At 37.0% G+C, this 19719-nt stretch overlaps 1 protein-coding gene across 3 annotated transcripts; it reads left to right on the top strand.

Annotated features, from left to right (window-relative positions):
* Window positions 1–34: 34 nt before the first annotated feature.
* On the top strand, window positions 35–13668 carry zfyve21 (zinc finger, FYVE domain containing 21). 3 transcript variants are annotated; one of them, XM_079635632.1, is made up of 8 exons: window positions 35–238; window positions 1384–1434; window positions 3035–3203; window positions 4763–4838; window positions 5007–5098; window positions 8194–8244; window positions 8607–8737; window positions 12938–13668. In XM_079635632.1, the coding sequence occupies exons 1-8, from the start codon at window positions 113–115 to the stop codon at window positions 12971–12973; spliced, it is 732 nt and encodes a 243-aa protein (XP_079491758.1). In that variant the 5' UTR covers window positions 35–112; the 3' UTR covers window positions 12974–13668. The 3 variants fall into 3 exon arrangements, 2 of the variants coding, with proteins under 2 accessions (XP_079491758.1, XP_079491759.1); XR_013800247.1 differs by lacking the exon at window positions 8194–8244 and adding an exon at window positions 6279–6361 and having other exon boundaries at window positions 58–238; XM_079635633.1 differs by lacking the exon at window positions 8194–8244 and having other exon boundaries at window positions 44–238.
* The last annotated feature ends 6051 nt before the right edge of the window (window positions 13669–19719 follow it).

Genomic DNA, 19719 nt, shown 5'->3' with positions numbered 1-19719 from the left:
TCTATTATGTTGTAAAGGAAGGACTCTTATGCTGAAGGTGTGCCTGTGTGAGTGTTGTGCTGATGTCTGTGCTGTTCTTCTCATCAGCAGCTGCGCACTCATAAACACAAATATGTCCGCGGTGCCTGACGGCAAAAAGCTGGTCCGGAGCCCGAGCGGACTCCGCATGGTACCGGAAAACGGTGCTTTCAACAGTCCGTTTTCCCTGGATGAGCCGCTGTGGATTCCGGATAAAGAGGTAATGAATCTTGATCACAGATGAAGATGAAGATGATGCTGTGGTGGTGGTTGGTCTGTCTTTGTCTTTGGGCGTTGTTTGCTCAAGGCAACAAGAGCCGGTAGGAAATATGTAGCAAGTTTCCCAGATGGTGTTACAAAGAAAAAGGATGGCTAGTCTTGGATCATTTGAACAGATATGATCTCAGATGCATGGAAATCAATGCATCTCTGTGCTTTAGAGTGTGTAATTCTAGCAAACATCCACGAATGTGGACAAAAACACTGGACAACAACTCGTATGTGTGTTATTGATTGACTTTTGGTGCATGTGCTGTGAAACAAACTTTCTTTCCATGATTCTGCACGGCAGAAACGCAAGAGACTGTCAAATGATTAGCCACGCCCATTCATTATATTCTGCTGAGGTATTCAGAAACAACTGCATAATCTTATATCTGTGTTATTATTCCCGCATCAAATTTAAAGGAAGAAACAAATGTCTAAGAAATTCACTGCATTTTTAACCCGTTAACAGGAATGTTTTACAATACTTAGTTTGAACTAATAGATTAGTTGAAATGATTTGTTTTTGGGAGGAGTAGATATTATCACTACTATAAGCATGTTAATAAAATATACAGCTGAACTACTATAAGCATGTTAATACAGCTGAGCTCATGATATTTAGGGCTTTATTGGTAAGAAGATTATGTATTAAAGGGATAGTTCAACCATTAATTACGTTGTTGTGTAGCTGTCAATGGAGGGACTGAAATCTCTCAGATTTCATCAAAAAGATATTCATTTGTAGAGTAATTATTGACAGAATTTTCATTTTTGGGTGAACTAACCTTTAAGTGCTTAGACATGAAACTGTGGTCAGACCTGAACTGTTAGATTTGACTCTGTTTCTGGTTTACTGTGGCCGCTGTCAGATAACGTTACCATGAATCCCTGTGTATTTTGCCTTCAAGGTTTTGGCCTTGATTGTATTGCTGCTACGCCCAGATATGAGAACTAAATTCAGCTGAAGTCTCTAGGGTGTTCTGCCACACTTTCCTAATGAAATGCCATCGACTCTTGCAGCAGATAGAGTTATACAGGTGCCTGTTCTTCCCTATAAGAGCCTTTAAAATTTCATGTTTCATTTGTGTCCTCTCTTAGTGCTCCACATGTATGCAGTGTGACACTAAGTTTGACTTCATCACCAGGAAGGTAAGCATGTGGACTCATCTTGTGTTAAGAGTAATTTCATACAGAGTTATGAATGTTCGCACATACAGGACAATGGAAGTTGCTGTATTGTTGCGTATATAGAGACACCCTTTATGAGTGTCTTGCTCCTTTCCGTTTGATTTGTTCCTAAGTGTCTTTGTTTAGTTTTGCAATAGTATGTAATTGCAAGTTTCCTTTCCTGTTTCCCCTTTTCTTTTTTTTTGCTTCCCTGTCACTGACTGTTCTTTTAGTGTGTTTATATCTCTGTCTTTGTGGTTATGTGATGGTAGAATTTTAGCCCTAACAGAACACATTTATGTAAATTAAAAACAATGTTTTAAAATATTATAATAATTCAGCTCACATCTATTATGTTGTAAAACTCGTTCCTCTGAAATTAAAACAAATAACTATATTGTAATATACTGTTACCATGATATAAAATTACACATACCATGATTTTGGTCATAACACTTACCATATTTTGTGTGCATGTACACTGCCGTTTAAAATTATTTTATTTTTTTTAGTACTTTTTTTTTTCTTTCTTTTTTTTTATTGAATAATCGGGTCTCATGATCACCAAGGCTGCATTTATTTGATTAAAAATATTTTTAAAATATTATTTTAATTTAATTACACTGTTTTCTATTTGGATATATTTAAAAATGTAATTTATTCCTGTGATGCAAAGCTGAATTTTCAGTATCATTACTCCAGTCTTCAGTGTCACATGATCCTTCAGAAATCATTCTAATATGCCGATTTGCTGCTCAGGAAACATTTATTATTATTATCAATGTTGAAAACAGTTGTGTGCAATTGCTTTTTTAGGATTCTTTGATGAATATAAAGTTTAAAAGTATGTCATTTATTTGAAATATAATCTTTTGTAACATTATAAATGTCTTTACTGTCACCTCCTTGTCCTCACTGAATAAAAGTATTAGTTTCTTTAAAAAAAAAAAATCTTACTGACCCCAAACATTTGACCGGTAGTGCATAATGTTACAAAAGCTTTCAATTTCAGATAAATGCTTTTTTTTTTTTTTTTTTTTACTTTCTATTCATCAAAGAATCCTGAAAAAAACTATTTTCAACATTGATAATAATAAATGTTTCTTGAGCAGCAAATCAGCATATTAGAATGATTTCTGAAGAATCATGCGACACTGAAGACTGGAGTAATGATCCTAAAAATGAAGCCTTGATATCACAGAAATAAATTAAATTTTATAATAGAAAACTGATATTTAAATTCATAAAAACTGGTCATAATATTTCACAATATTATATATATCTATAATTTGTATTTTTATTTAAAAAAAAAATCAAATAAATACAGCCTTGGTGAGCAAACTTCAAATAAACTCAAAAACTTAAAGCAAAATCTCAAACTTTTGAATGGCAGTGTATTTGACATTTAACAATGCGCATGTATGTATATATATATATATATATATATATATATATATATATATATATATATATATATATATATATATATATATATATAATATGCGCTTTACTATTTTGTAGCTATTGTTTGATGAAATTGCAATTGATTTAATGCAATAAGTGTTTCCTCTTTGTATGTCAGCATCACTGCCGGCGCTGCGGTCGGTGTTTCTGCGATAAATGCTGCAGTCAGAAAGTGTCTCTGCCCAGGATGTGTTTTGTGGATCCGGTGAGGCAGTGTGCGGAGTGCAGCCTCATTTCACAGAAAGAGGTGGAGTTTTACGACAAACAGCTTAAAGTGCTCACTGCCGGTGGGTTGAACAAACACACACTCAAATGCTTTTAGCTTGAGACCACTGACACGAGTATTCCCACTTTTGCATTCATAGACTCACTGTTCGAAGTTCATGATGTTGCTATTATAGGCCATGGAGAGCGTATGTATGTTACATAACTCATGTAGCTTACTTCAGTGTACGCTGACTTAATGAGTAATCCTTTACCTGAGACTCAACTTTACTGCTGCTGGAAATAGAATTTATCTACTCTGTGTTTGCATGAGTGTGTGTTTGGCTGGCAAAGACTGTTCTGATGGAATCAGGTAAAATACACAGTTCTGTGATCACAACTAGGGATGCAGTACTGTATATCAATTATATATGGGCCGAACCTATATATGTATGATATAGGTACCATCACTGTTTTCTGCAGAGCTGCTTTTTAGCTGAATTGAACTCATTACATAAGTGATGTACTTTAGACAGTTATTGAGCTGAAATCAATCAACACTGAGTTGATTTCAACTGAATAATGACTGTTTACTATTGTCTTTTTAGAGCTGCTTTACAGCAGAATTGAGTTATGTTTGTATCGTTATTTTCCTGTTTATCACTGTAAAGCTGCTTCAAAACAATCTGTATTGTATATCTATCTATCTATCTATCTATCTATCTATCTATCTATCTATCTATCTATCTATCTATCTATCTATCTATCTAAAAATTAAATCTTTTGCACATCTCAAAATGATAATGCAGTTTCATACTGTATATTATTATATTGTCATACCCACGTTCACTTGCAGCATGTAAAACCAATAATTTTTTTGGTGTTTTGATTTATTCACCCTGAAAATAATCCGCTTATCAGTATCAGCCAGAATTTGAATATCGGTGCTTTCCTAAAATGTTTCCTTAATAGCACTCGTTCAAAAGTTTGGGGTCAGTAAGCATTTTCTTTTCAAAGGAATAAATACTTTTATTCAGCAGGGATGAAATCCCACAAAAATATTAAGCAGCACAACTGTTTTCAACACTGATAATAATAAGAAATGTTTCTTGATCACCAAATCTGCTTACTAGAATAACCTCTGAAGGATCATGTGACACTGAAGACTGAGGTAATGATGCTGAAAATTCAGCTTTGCATCACCGGAATAAATTACATTTGAAAATAAATTCAAATAGAAAATGGCTATTTTAAATTGTAATATTATTTTACAATATTACTGTTTTTAATGTATTTTTGTATCAAATAAATGCAGCCTAGGTGAGAATAAGGGACTTCTCTTATGCTTGTGTAAAGTCTTACCGACCCCAAACGTTTTGAATGGTAGTGCACATCACCCAGATTTTTCATCTGGATGTAATTGACTTTAGAGCGGTCTCATAATGCAAGTCTTAACAGTCTGTTTTGAATCTGAAAACACTGATGTTTGAAGATGTTTATTGTTGCAGTGTGACTAAAGAAAATGGCTACTTGGAATTTTGGTACTGTAAACACGGATCTTTTATTTATGTGGAAAATGTTGTCAAATACACCAATAAGTATTTAAACTGACAAAGCTTAAAGCTTTTTTCCTGTATTGTAGGAGGAACTTTCGGAGTCAAAGTGGGTTCCTCAGAGAAATCAGAGACCATGGTCTGCCGCTTGTCCAATAATCACAGGTATGCATGTAGGCACCCTCAAAATGTACTTCTTTAGATGTGATGTAGAATATCTTAAAGGGATAGTTCACACAAAAATGAAAATGCTTTCATCATTTACTGTAACAACTTGAGGGTGATGACAGAATTAAAAAATTGAAATATTGAAATATCTTTTATTGCTCTTAGATATCTCTTCCTAGACGGTGACAGTCATTTTGAGGTGGAGCTGTCTCGCATTTCCAGTATGCAGGTGTTGACTGAGGGGTCGACTCCGGGAGGTGAGGCTTTGAGGAGAAACCTGTCAGAGCAATTTAAACAATTATTGATTTTTTGACACTATTCACTGGACACTAGGTAAATGTAATGACTGTAAAGAAGAGCAAAGTTTTGTGATCTTCGCACATTTCCTCTTCCCTCTCTAAAATCTTACATTACATTACATCCACAGGGAAACTTTGGGGTCAGTATAATTTTTAATAATGCTTTTTAATCAAATCACCATGCTCACAAGGTGCATTTATGTGATTAAAAATCCAGTCATATATTGTAATTTTGTGAAATATTATTACAATCTAAAATAATTGTATATTTGAATATATTTATTATGCATTTTATTTGTCACATGATTCATTGTCACATGATCATTCAGAAATAATTCTAATATTTGCTGCTCAAGAAACATTTCTGATTATTATCAGTGTTGAAAACGGTTGTGCTGCTTAAAGGTGCAGTAAGCAATTTCTGAGAAACACTAATATTTGAAATCGACACCCAAACAAACACACTCCTCCCTTTATTGCTCCGCCCCCAAAATAACAAACACACTATGCAACACAGGCAACCACTAACAGCTGGCGCTTCAGACAGTTTGCACAAGTATGGATGAATCAGCTCTGATTCAACAACAACATTATACATGAGCAATTTCACACTATATACTGTAACTGCACATGAGCTCTATTATCATCATGGCTGTGACTGCCTACGGTCGAATCACAGCCGTGCTGATATACAGATATGTGTCTGGTGCTCACATCTCCGAAAATGTTTAAACAAATCGTTAAATAGGAGCTGTTTATATACAAGTTGCATATTTGAGGTCTAAACAACTACATTCTCACCTAAAAAAATTGGAAAAGGCTCTCGGCCAATCAGATTCGAGAACCAGAACAAACTGTTGTATAAAACAGCGTATCTTGGTTCTGTGAAATATAGCAAAACCAATGTCACTCATATATCGAGCAGAACCAACGCAACCTTGTTGCTCTCTAATGCTCTCTCCGTAATGTCTCTCCGTTTTCAAGCCTTCCTGCTCTCTAATGTCTTTCTAGTGCTGGAAAGCTTTTCCAGTATTAACACTGATCCTATTTATTGCCTGATCGTAACCCGTCTTTTCCCCATTATATTCCTCTGACCTTTCCTCTTTGATAATATATCAGCCATCTCTCCTTTCTACAGTCTTTCTACAAATGTCCCGCTTACTCACTCTCTCTCCTCCCCCATCATGAGCGGACACGCCCCCTACTGCTGATTGGCTACAGGTGTGTTGTGGCGCTCCATGGATCTGTCCGATCCAATTAGTTTTTTTCCCTCCTATTTACACAGCTAGGATTATGTTACAAACACATTTTTTTCAGCACACACACAGAACAGACATCTAGCAAAAATTCACAAAATTTATTTGATTAGGCGTTGATTTAAAACAATTTAACAGCATTTCTCAGAAATCGCTTACTGCACCGTTAATATTTTTGTGGAAAGCAAGATACTTTTTTTTGTTGATGAATGGAACATTTAAAAGAACAGGATTTAATTGAAATAGAAATATTTTATAACATTAAAAATGTCTTAACTGTTACTTTTTATTAATTTAATGCATCCTTGATGAATACGTATTAGTTTCTTTTAAAAAAAACACTTAAAAAATAGTTTCTCTGCTAAACAATAACGTCTTTTCCGGATTAATCCCAGATGCACATAACTTCCTGTGATACAAATCAATAAAGATTTATCTGACAATGGTATATACAGAGATTTCTTTGAAAGCTTCACATATTATGACACATGAAGCATCAAATAGTCCCATGACTACATGAATGCTGGATTGATTTCTGCTTTAACCGAATGCTGATGGCTATTTACACAGCACTGTAGTACTACTGAGTGAACAACTCTATACAACAGACATATACACACTATACAGTTGCTCCAAGTAGTTTTTGGACACTTAAATCACACTTACAAATGTCATTGCATTAGTTATAAAGTATCAAACCTTTTCTGCTCAACGAGAAACTTTGGATGAACTTCACATTTCCGAGACATTTTCTTTTGCCATCAGTGGCTTTACTGTATTGGCTGTACTGGTTCCAAAGGCGATTTTTAATTGATGTATAAAGTTGGTTCAGGTTTGGTTGTAGGTTTAAACATAAATGACACTTGTTTTTATATTTTATAACCAATGCAAAAACATATGGGGCTCTATCATACACCCGGTGCGATGCAAGTGTGTTTTGCTAGTTTCAGCCCGACGCAGTTATCATTTTCACGTCCTGTGCCACGTTGTTTAAATAACAAATGCATTTGCACCCATGGGCTGTTGGTCTAAAAACGAGGTGTGTTCAGGCGCATTGTTGGCGCGTTGCTATTTTGAGGAACTGAAATAGACTACGCCATTGACCAACTGTAACATGGCGCAATATATTTTTTGTTATTTAAAGAGCGCGTTAGTAATGTGCCCACAATTACTTGTGGCGGGTCCACAACGCGCGTACACTCTGCTTATTACACACACAGGGTCACACAAACTTGCAATGGATTACAATGTAAAAGATGAATATTGTGTACATAAAGATATGGTGGAATCTGGCTTGTCCCTTAGTTGTTCTACTGGCGCGCTTTAACCTTGCGCACGAGCAGATCCGTTTCTTCTCTGGTGACGCGTTACGTCTTTCCGCTTGCAAATTCCGCCATGTAAATAGCAATCTGCCATGGTGCGAGCGAAACTGGCTTTTAAAGGGAATGGGAGATGAGACTTTTTGCATGTTACGCCCAAAACACTCATTAAGAGAATAGAGACAACCCTTTTAGACCATCCGCCGGATGCGCCGACTAGTTTTCCCGTCGTTAAATTAGCAAAAGTGGATTCGGACACGTCCTAAGTGCACTTGCGCCGTGCGTTTTAGACCGCGCGCTTAGATCGTTAAAATAGGGCCTTAGACATTTAAAGCATGACTTGCATGTCCAAAATACTTGTAATTTATGTACATCTACTTGTAGTGTGATGCATACCTAAATCTTTTTCTGTTGTTTTATATTTCTTTCCTTTTAACGTTCTCTTCTTTTCTTTAATTTCCTTGTTCTCTGCATTAAGAGAAAGATATATGCTCGTACACGAGCTTGCTGGACAATCAAATATCTGAAGGTCAGCGTCCCTCTATCTCTCCTTGCTGTCTATTTTATTTTTCCTTGTCTAAAATGTGTGCCATTTAGTTTGTTTTCCTTGTTGTTACCGTCATATAAGTAACCTTGCATGCACTCATTTCCTGTGGCCTCGATGTCAAAGCAAGACAGTCTCATGGAAGGCTGCATGTGCATGTTTATTGTGACGCTGTGATAGTCCCTCAGACTTCAGTACCATTTTGCTGTCGTATTATGCTATGTAATTTGTGCATGTACAAATTACAACGATTAACTACATAAGGAACATTTGTCATGGCAAACTCTGAAAGTTGCGGTGACAAAGAATTGTGTCGAATACCACCACTGACCTTTGACCTGTTTTAGGGGGTTCTCTCCGTGCCAATGGCATGGTGCTTCAGTACAAGCCACCCGGATCTCAGAACCTTCAGGATCTCTACATGGACACTGCTGATGACAAGCGCGTCGCATCTGCCTGGCTTGTAGCCATGCACAAAGTAGGTGTGAGTTCAAGCATACATTGTAGAATAAAAAAAAGAAAATAATATGTGTGTGTGTGTGTGTGTGTGTGTGTGTGTGTATATATATATATATACATTTCTTTTTTTATAGTTTAGCTTTTTGTATTTGTTCTGAAATGGGTGGCAGGTTTTTCCAATTGGATTAAAAACTTTTGATGCAAGAAGTAAAAAACAAACAAATAAATATTATATATATATATATATATATATATATATATATATATATATATATATATATATATATTAGTTCTAATATATATATATATTAGTTCTGTCAAATCGATTAATCGCATCTAATATTAAAGTTTGTCTTTACATAATATATGTGTGTGTATTATTATTATTATATACACACACACACATATGTATAAATGTGTGTGTATATACAGTATATATATATATATATATATATATATACACACACAGACATATAATACATATAAATATATGCATATATATATGTGTGTGTGTGTAAACAAACTTTTACATTAGTGTGTGTGTGTATATATATATATATATATATATTTACATTTTTACATTTTTAGTCATTTAGCAGACGCCTTTATCCAAAGCGACTTACAACTGAGGACTACAACAAGCGAGTCATCGTGAAGAAGCAAAAATAACGCAAGAAGTGCTCAAAATACAAAGTTCTGGAATTGCTCAGAGTAGCATAAGCCAAAACAAAGGAGGGTAAAGGAGAGGTTTTTTTTTTATTTTTTTTTTTTTTTTTTTTTTTTATGTCAAGTGCTCACGGAAGAGATGAGTTTTCAGTTGTCTTTTGAATGTGGTCAGGGATTCTGCATTCCGGACGAGGGTAGGGAGATCATTCCACCAGCAAGGAACCGTGAATGAGAATGTTCTGGAGAGTGATTTTGTGGCTCTCTGTGATGGTACCACGAGTCGTCGCTCATTGACCGATCGCAGGCTTCTGGTAGGGATGTAGACTCGTAGGAGCGAGTGAAAGTAGGAGGGAGCTGAGCCTGTGGTCGATCTGTAAGCAAGCGTCAATGCCTTGAACTTGATGCGAGCAGCGAGTGGTAGCCAGTGCAGAGAGATGAACAGAGGAGTGACGTGGGCCCTTTTGGGCTCGTTGAAGACAAGACGGGCAGCAGCATTCTGGATCATTTGTAGAGGTTTAATTGCACATGATGGAAGACCAGCCAGAAGAGCATTGCAGTAATCAAGCCTAGAGATAACCAAGGCCTGGGCGAGAAGTTGTGTTGCATGCTCAGTTAGGAAGGGCCTGATCTTCCTGATGTTGTGCAGTGCAAACCTGCATGATCGAGCTGTCTTTGTGATGTGGTCTGTGAAGGTCAGATGCTCATCAAATGTTACTCCAAGGTTTCTGACCGACCTTGATGGGGTGATTAAAGTTGAATCTAGCTGGATAGTGAAGTCGTGCTGTAGGGACGGGTTGGCAGGGAGGACGAGAAGCTCAGTCTTTGCCAGGTTGAGCTGCAGGTGATGTTCCTTCATCCACGCCGAGATGTCCGCCAGACAGCTTGAGATACGTGTAGCTACTGTGGGATCATCAGGTGGAAATGAGAGGTAGAGCTGGGTGTCATCAGCATAGCAATGGTAAGAGAAGCCATGTGCCTGTATGATGGGTCCCAGTGATGTGGTGTAAATGGAGAAGAGGAGCGGTCCAAGAACTGAACCCTGAGGAACCCCTGTAGTCAGTTGATGTTCTTTGGATACCTTGCCACTCCATGCGACCCTGAAGGACCTACCTGTGAGATAGGACTCAAACCAGTGGAGAGGAGTTCCTGTGATGCCCAGTGATGAGAGGGTGGACAGGAGGATCTGATGATTCACAGTGTCGAAGGCAGCAGACAGATCCAGGAGAATGAGAACTGATGATTTGGAGGCAGCTTTTGCGATCCGTAGGGCTTCTGTGACTGACAGCAATGCAGTCTCGGTTGAATGCCCTTTCTTGAAGCCAGATTGGTTTACGTCTAGTTGGTTGGTCAGAGAGAGGAAGGATGTTACTTGGTTGAAGGCAACTCGTTCAAGTGTTTTCGCAATGAACGGTAGGAGAGAGACAGGTCTGTAATTCTCTAAGAGTGATGTGTTTAATGTGGGTTTCTTAAGCAGTGGAGTTACCCGAGCCTGTTTGAATGCTGTAGGAAAAGTGCCAGTGTGGAGGGATGAGTTGATGATGTGTGTGAGTGCTGGTAGAAGTGTGGGAGAAATGGCTTGTAGAAGGTGTGAGGGGATGGGATCTAGAGGACAGGTGGTGGGGTGACTGGAGAGGAGAAGTTTAGATACTTCTTCCTCGGTCAGTGGAGAGAATGAGGAGAGAAGGTGTTTCGGATTGGGAGGGGTTGGACTGGGTTCCTGTGTGTGTGGAGTTGAGAATTGACTGCTGATGGTTGTTGTTTTGTTGGTGAAGAAGTTGGCAAAATCATCAGCAGTTAAAGAGGAGGTGGGTGGTGGTGGAGGTGGACAGAGGAGAGAGTTGAATGTCTTGAAAAGAGTTCGTGTGTTAGCGGTGCTGTTGATCTTGTTGTGAAAATAAGAAGATTTTGCAGCATGAACATCAGCAGAAAAGGAAGAGAGCAGAGATTGATACATACTAAGGTCAGTTTTGTCTTTTGATTTGCGCCATTTCCTCTCTGTTGCCCTGAGTTTAGTCCGGTGTTCACGAAGAACCTCAGATAACCAGGGGTTAGAGGGAGTAGTACGTGCTGGCCTGGAGGAGATAGGGCAGATATTGTCTAAAGAAGAAGTTAGAGTGGAGCATAAAGTATCTGTTGCGTTATTAACATCCAGAGATGAGAATTGTGAGTGTGAGGGAAGAGAAGATGACACAGCAGTGGAGAGATGGGAGGGAGAGAGTGAGCGCAGGTTTCGTCTGAACGTAGCTGGTAGGGGGGTTGGTGGAGCATGGGTAGTGAGTTGTAGATTGAATGTAATGAGGAAATGATCAGAAACATGGAGAGGTTTCACCACAATGTTGTCTGTGATGCAGTTGCGTGTGTAGACCAGGTCCAGTTGGTTGCCTGATTTGTGAGTACCTGAGGTGATGAGCCGTTTGAGATCGAATGAGGCTAGGAGAGAGATGAAGTCTGTTGCATGCGGCTTCTCTAGATGAATGTTGAAATCACCGAAGACTACAAGTGGGGTTCCATCCTCAGGGAAAGAAGACAGCAGCACATCCAGCTCCTCTACAAAGCTTCCCAGTTGACCTGGGGGGCGATATATGACTACAATATGGATCTTAATGGGAGTTGTAAGAGTAATAGCATGATATTCAAACGAGTAGTTATTGCAGAGAGAAGAGAGAGTTGAGTAATTCCAATTGTTAGAAATGAGAAGACCTGTGCCCCCACCCCTCCCAGACTGGCGAGGAGTGTGAGAGAAGGAGAAGTTGTTCGAGAGAGCAGTCGGGGTTGCTGAGTCTTCTGGACGAATCCAGGTCTCAGTTAAGCCTAAAATATTAAGAGTAGAGTGAGATGCAAAGGCTGGAATGAAGTCAGCTTTGTTGACTGCTGACTGACAATTCCATAGACCCATAGAAATGGAGAGAGGTGTGTGAGAGGATGGGAGAATAGGACGCAGATTAGCAGTATTGCGCTGCCTTCTGTGCGTGATGAGAGAGCGTCGTCGAGAGACAACAGGAATGTATTGAAAGCACATATTTAGTATATTATATATACATACATACATGCATACATTTATTAATTTATATATATATATATATATATATATATATATATATATATATATATATATATATATATATATATATATATATATATATATATATATATAACAGTTTATGATGGAAATAGTTTTTAATCAATTATTTGAAAGGGACAGTTTGAACTGATGAATCAAACTTAACAACTAATTTAATATTTTTTATTGAAGCCTATATGAGAGGTGCTTTTGAATTTATCATTGTAATCCCAATTTTGTTTAATTTTATATTTCTAGCAAAATCATTAAGTACTCCGTAAGACAAGCCTAAAATATATTATATTTGAGAGGGAACAAAATCTGTTTGTCATACTTATGTTTTATACCGTCATCATAGCAGGACTTCCAGTCCTACAGCTAAGCACCACAATTTCACCCAGCCTTAGTCGTTACTATGATACTGTGTTTTCTGAACTTCAGGACTCCTCTATATTATAGTAATATTATGTTTGCTGTTCCCTGCTTGTCTAGGCTGCCAAACTGTTGTATGAGTCAAAGGACCAGTAAAATGACAAAGGAAACAGCACGGAGAGGGTTGGATGGAACAAAAAGAAGGAGAGAGAGAGAGAGAGCGAGCAAGCGAGAAAGAGAGTGAAAGAGAGATGAGAACCAAGTATTATGTCATTCATTTTTACATGTACTCTAAGATGCTTGTATGATTTCTATTCAATATTTTACTTCTACTCCCTGCTGAGACAGACCAGATTTACTTACAACTTCTCCGTCTGTGCCAAGGGGATGACCAAGTTTTCCGACGATTCTCGTGCAATATGGACATGTATGATAATATATAAACGCACCATTTAACAGATGCTTTAAGTGTAGTCTCGCGTATCAAAGTTTTGTAAACAAAATATATTTTGTCAGATATTCTTATTTTAACACAAAATGCTGTGTATCTACTTTTTACTGCCCGAGTATTTACAATATGTAGGTGTCTCTTTTCTTTCTTAACATATTTGAAACACTTTTTGGAATTGTTTTTCCTACACTACAGAATGATGTTTGAGGTCTTCATTTGTTAACGTGTTTGCGTCTGCAGAGCAAGATTTCTCATTTCTTTTTTTTTTTTTTTAGAAAACAGAAATTAGATCAGCCAGATTGCCTGGACTCATTTTAAACTTTGTTCTAGGACATCAGGTTATGTTTGCTAATTTTCGATTTTCAATGTACACCAAATAAACATCTTCAGTCCACAACTGACCAATGTCTGTGCTAATTTACTTTCACACAAACACATTTCATATTTTGACCTTTTTTACTTTTAAAAGGGTTCATCCAAAAATACAAATTATGTGATTTAATTACTCGCAGTCGCCATCATGCCGTTCCCAACCCATAATACCTTCGTTCATCTTCAGAACACAAATTAAGATATTTTTCGGATAATTTATAATTCTGAGAGCTTTCTGGACATGCGAGAACCAATGGTGTTACGCAGCACGCTTGAGCTTCAGGTTTGTTCTCGCACATCAAGCCTTTTTTGTTTGAACTTCTGTTTATGTTCGCTGATCAGTGTTTAAATGTGAAAAAAAAGTCTAAATTAAATCTGTTCATCATATAAAGCGATTGAGTCTCTTCAAAAATGTTTTGACTAAACCTCTCGATTCATATGGACGATCTCTTTATTAACTTTTTGAAATTGGTAGCTGTCAATGGAGGGACAGAAATCTCTCAGATTTTATCAAAAAGTGAATAATTAATGACAGAACTCAATTTTTTGCCGAACTAACCCTTTAATTCTGATGCAGAATCTCATCATCTCAGTAATTCTCGTAACTATTTCTTTACTCATTTGAGCTGACATCATTTTGGACAAAATGGATTAAAAAATGCTAATAATAACCTTCCAAGATAAACCGGACAACCAGTCACTGAATTGTCATTCTTGCTGAGACATTCGTACTGTTGCAAAATGCATTCTGCTTCACACACTGTTCAGAAATGGTGTCAGCATACAGTAAACTAGTGTGCCGTTCTGTACAGCCATGATCTCTGTTCTGATGATGAGCTGCTGCCCTCTTGTGTTCAGTACACAGCCGAACAAGACATTCGTTCAGCTTTAATCTGCCATGAGAAACATTACAACGAGTAGGCCTAAAGCATTATCAAGCTATTACACTATTAGAGCTCTTCTAACACAGATATTGTATGTGAAAGAGGATTTGCTGAATTAAATTAAGTTGGTTGTCATAATATGATAAATGGAGCACCATGTGGTCTTGTGGACAGTTGCTGTGGAGAATTTGGGACAAGGCCTATCAACCTTTTTTAAATCATCATCACTCATACATTTGCCACAGGTTCAAAACCGAGGTCTAAACCAATTTTCCACATTGTAAATTCATTTGTTAATTTGCAGTTTTTCAAACTAAACTAAACCAAACAAATCTCTCTTTTGTTGTTGTTGTTATTGCCAGGTGCAGCACAGCGAGGCTAATGTCTGAGGTTTGTGTGTTGATGCTAATTTGAGCTGTCAATGGATGTTAATCACTTTCTACGTCCCTCACATGTGATCTTATTGAGTTCCACATGAAAACAGCAGTAAATAGCTGTTTATGAGTCCGTTGTCAGCAGGTTGCCACAATACGGATATGATGTTGGGGGTGTATAATAGCATGTTATTATCTACAGGAGACTGGATTAAAACTCACAAACTATGGGGCCAAAACTCTGCATTCTAATTAAAGGTGTGTGTGTGTGTACGTACGTACGTGTGTGTGTGTGTGTGTACGTACGTGTACAATCAGCATAATAATTTAATTGAAAAGTTAAATTGAAATTGAAAGTTGAATTTGTGCAAACGCCTGGTTCGTTATTTCTTTGTTTTTTTTGTTTTTTGTTGCATCTTTTATTTCAGTGGAAGCTACAAATAGTGGGCCTTTTCAGACTTTTTTCTCTCGTTTGCATTCTTTTCTAATTTAATAGAATTGTATTTTCATTGCAAATGATAGTCAGCATAATATTTCTGACCATCTGTTTTGCTGAAAAACACATGGCTTGTTTCCATTTTTAAATGTGAAATGTTCTCAAAAGTTTGGGTGTGTGAGATTTTTAAGCCTATCTTGGCACAGATATCATAATACATTAAATATAACAAGTATTTAAACAATAAGCATACAACAGTATACAACAAAGCGGAATACTGTATCCCACAATGCAATGCACTCAATTTGACCTTCCATTTCCAGTGTAATGAAAGATTACTGCCATTCTCTATATTTGACTTATCAGACTGCAAGAATTTCAGATATTATTATTTTTATTAGCATTAATTAAATTGCAGATTTATTGAACTGATAACTGATTCAACTCACATGCAAGTTGCAACTTTATGAGGTCATGTGACATATGTTTGGGTTATTGCAGAATGCTTGTAAACTGCAGCATTCAGTGAGCTAGTTTGTGAACATAGCCAATAATATAGCACCTTAAATCATAATCATAAGGAAACCACTTAAATTTCAAAATGAAATGTTTCTGAAGGGCACTGTTGTGTCTTGTTTAATATGAGAAATATTAGGAAATAAAAACTTCTGCATCTCTCTGCACTGAAATAAGAAAATTGATTTGATTGGCTTCACTGTATTAATCAAACACATTCATGCACGGACCTGCAGAATATCTTTAGATTTAATTTAAATTACATTTTTATGTTAAGGTAAAAAAAATAATATAAAAAAAGCTGATGTAATGGAAAATTGTTTTTCAAATGGACAGTAGAGGAGAGTCAAGTTCCATGAAATCCAGCAGTGTGTATCTCTGCTGCCATCTTCAGGAATATAACAAGGCAAGCCTCATGAAATCACAAATATAGTTAAAAGATAAAAGATGCATTTTTAACATTGTTACTTTTAAAATATCAATAAATTAATGTAAATTAAAAAATATCAATCAATGGATATACATTCAATAAATTGTAATTTAAAGAGACATTTGAAAACCTTTTTCAAAATAATAGTAAATCTATTTTTTGTTGAAAATGTTTTAAAAGATGAAACCAACATGAATACAAATATTATGTTTGTGCATTTTAAACTAAACCTATAAAAATTTTGATATTTTTCATCATCTCAGACATCTTTATATTTCACTGACCAGCAAACATTTCTTTTGCAGAAGTTCATCCACCTTCTACTTTTTATTTTCTTCCTTCTACTTTTCATTAGCTTCTAATTCTCTCTCTCTCTGGCCTGGATGCTGGTACTCTACTTCTCTATGGCTGTTTGTTCCTCAAAGAATCTCATTAGAAAACACTCTTGTTTTATAGCACCTGTTTAAATCCTCACTGTGATCTCTCATAACCTTGGCACTGCTGTGGAAATGGCCTCTACTTTCATCAGCTTAATGTTAACCAGCAGGGCAAGGAGTTAAACAAACACACTTGAACTGGTAGGCCATTTTTTTTTATTAAACACTTTTTGTTATACTGGTTGAAACTCTCTTTTCACATCATGATAGCAGTCAATGATATAAGTGGTCTAAATGATAAAACATGTATCTTCTGTGGAAGTCTCAGGACCAAACAATGTTCGTCCAATCATTGCATCCGGCCCGAATTATACGCTGTCCTACTTCCGTCAACATATATTTCATACCTTTGTGCAAACAACAAGCTTACTTAATTACAAAGATGGCAACCCGTGACGTTCTGCCCGGAGCGGTTCACATCCTTAGACTCAGATTTATGTGTTCAACACTATCAACACCAAAATAAAACTGCAGCAGTCAGGTGGTACAAGTACTGTAAGAGCTCAAGTTGTTCTTTATTATTGTAATGTTAAAGAGCCCCTAAAGGGACATGATGAAAAAAAAATATGAGATGGGACATGGGAGGAAAAATTATTTGGCAATGCCTTTGCGTTCTCTTACAAATATTTTGCGTTTCCTGAGAAACTTTGCATTCACTTGCAAAGAACACAAACGCTTTCCGAGGTAACGCTAAAGTTTTTGCGAGGGAAGGCAAAGGTTTTGCGAGCCAACGCTAAAGTTTTTGTGAAGAAAGACAAAGGTTTTGCGAGTAAATGCAAAGTTTCTCATGAGAATGCAAAAGCATTGATTTATTATTTTTCCTCCTCCCATCTCATATATTTTTCCACCAACATGTCCCCTTAGGGGCTCCGTATAATGTGCTTTGTGACATGGGGTAATTTAATACCGTCTCTCGTCTCTTGACGCTTTGCATACTCTGGCTTTGGAGACGCTCTGGAGACGATCTCATGCTTTCAAAGCTAGCTCGCTATTGCTAGCTTCTCCGAAATTGCCTACTCTACCTTTAAAGTCGCACCTAGTGACACAATCCTGCTTTCCATTGCATCAGTCCACCTATGCAAAGTCGTGTTTATGCAATGCGCAGGTTAAATTTCTGGTTTGAAATTCCACCTTGTTTTTCTGAGCATTATTTTTTTCCATGAATTTTTTTCCAGGTGTGATAGTGCTGATTCTTTCAAATGAATGGCATTGGATATTTTCTCATAAAATTACATTTGTACATTTTTAAATGTGACTTGTCTCAAAACTATTTTGGGGGGCTTACAGGCTGACAGTGTACTCAATCTGAAACCCCTAAAAACCCTTCCCCCTTATTACTTTAAACATAGCCAGTACACTTTTCATCCCTAATCTGGCTTTGTGCAGCTACTGCTGTATTGTTTATAGACATAATTCCTTCTCTACTTGAGAGAAATAAATGAAATTGATGGTGAAAGGCCTCCAAGGCCCCCACCTCCACTCAATGAGGGGGGGTGGCTGTTCCACACCTCTCATTTTGATGTATATTGCCCCAGCTTCAAATAAGCGCCTGGGCGATGTTTTATCTCCTGGAAATGTTCCATAATTTATCATTATCAGATCCAATTATGGGCAGCAAAGCACAATGCAATATCTCTCTACCTAAGCTAGAACAAATAAACACCCCCATCAACTCATATTCTCGTCCTCACTCTATATTTTCTTCTTCCTCTCTCTCTCCAGCACTTTTGCACTCTAGCACTGATTAATAAATGTAATTAAATTAAGGCATGAAACACATTCATAATGAGAGTCTGGTTGTAATTACCACAACCAGTATTCAATCTGTGCAATAAAGTAGAACCCATGAAGACTTAATTAGGCAGTGTGTTTACAAGCAGCCATTTTCAGGGTGAAAGGCCCGCCCACTCAGTCATATGAGAATTCCTTGATTTCGGTAATAATAGAAACAAGATAGAGATGAGATGCAATGAACTTAGCGTGGGCAATAGATTAACCTGTAGACGTTTGTCAACCGCCGGTTATGCTTATGTGACGTTGCTGTACTGCGCCGTCACGAAAGCTTATCTTTTAAATGATTTTATAAGCCTTGGGGTTTAAAAAACAAGTTTTTTTTTTTTTTTTTTTTTTTTTTTTACTGTTCAAGCGCAATAATCAGTGCTCATTACAGCATATGCGCATATGCTGTAATGAGCACTGATTATTGCGCTTGAACAGTAAAACTTGGTTGCGCTGTCTGAGACTGTTTCGGAGCGCACTCGCACATAAAGCCTCTGCTCATACGGAGTTATTTTTGGCGGCTTATTGGGGTTGAACGGTCAAAATGCCCATTTTTGTGAGTATCCTCGTAAACACAGTCGTTTACGTGTATGTGAATGTAAACAGTTGAGAAAGAAAGAGCATGTGTATCAGTATATTAGATTAGTGCATTCGGTCTTAAAGTGACAGTAGCCAGCCTATATCTGCTGCTGTCTGTGCCTTTAATGTTAAAGCTACACTGTGTGATTTTTACCCCCATCTAGCGGTGAAAGGGTATATGACCATCCAGTGAATATTAGTTTCTGTTCCTCTCAATTCCGATTTCGTTTGAACTCCTACGGTGGCCAATGTAGTCCAAAATTAACATGGCTTCCAGTTCGACCTCGTCCATGAGTATTCCTTCAAGTGATGAGGTTACTTTAGAAAACTATTATAATTTGCAGTAATTTAATTTGTCAGTTAACATATAGGTTATGACATCTATGTAAAATGAATAATAGTTTTATGTTTTCGTAATTTTTTTACCATTTCATTGCTAACATCAGCTATCAGTCCCAGACGAATACAAGCTAATCTTAGTAAAGTAACTTTTATCAGTGCTATCGTTATTCTGTATATTGTACGACATCACTAGCGTAATGCAACGTTTACATTGTAGGCTATATCATTTTCTCCGTGAGCAGAGATCAGTTGATGTGACGGAGGTGCGAGGGAGAGGTAGAGGCAAAGGAAAAAATAAAAAC

This window comes from Phoxinus phoxinus (genome assembly GCF_949152265.1).
Source record: "Phoxinus phoxinus genome assembly, chromosome: 14".
NCBI lineage: Eukaryota > Metazoa > Chordata > Actinopteri > Cypriniformes > Leuciscidae > Phoxinus > Phoxinus phoxinus.
The sequence above is the reverse complement of the archived record's forward strand: the minus strand, read 5'-3'. Positions and strand labels throughout refer to the sequence as shown.

Bases quoted from the DNA above. Each gene is read 5' to 3' on its own strand.
- zfyve21 (XM_079635632.1), top strand. From the start codon at position 113: ATGTCCGCGGTGCCTGACGGCAAAAAGCTGGTCCGGAGCCCGAGCGGA. The intron at 4,839-5,006 runs GTATGCATGTAG...TATTGCTCTTAG, and splicing joins CGCTTGTCCAATAATCACAG to ATATCTCTTCCTAGACGGTG. The intron at 8,738-12,937 runs GTAGGTGTGAGT...CTGCTTGTCTAG, and splicing joins GGCTTGTAGCCATGCACAAA to GCTGCCAAACTGTTGTATGA.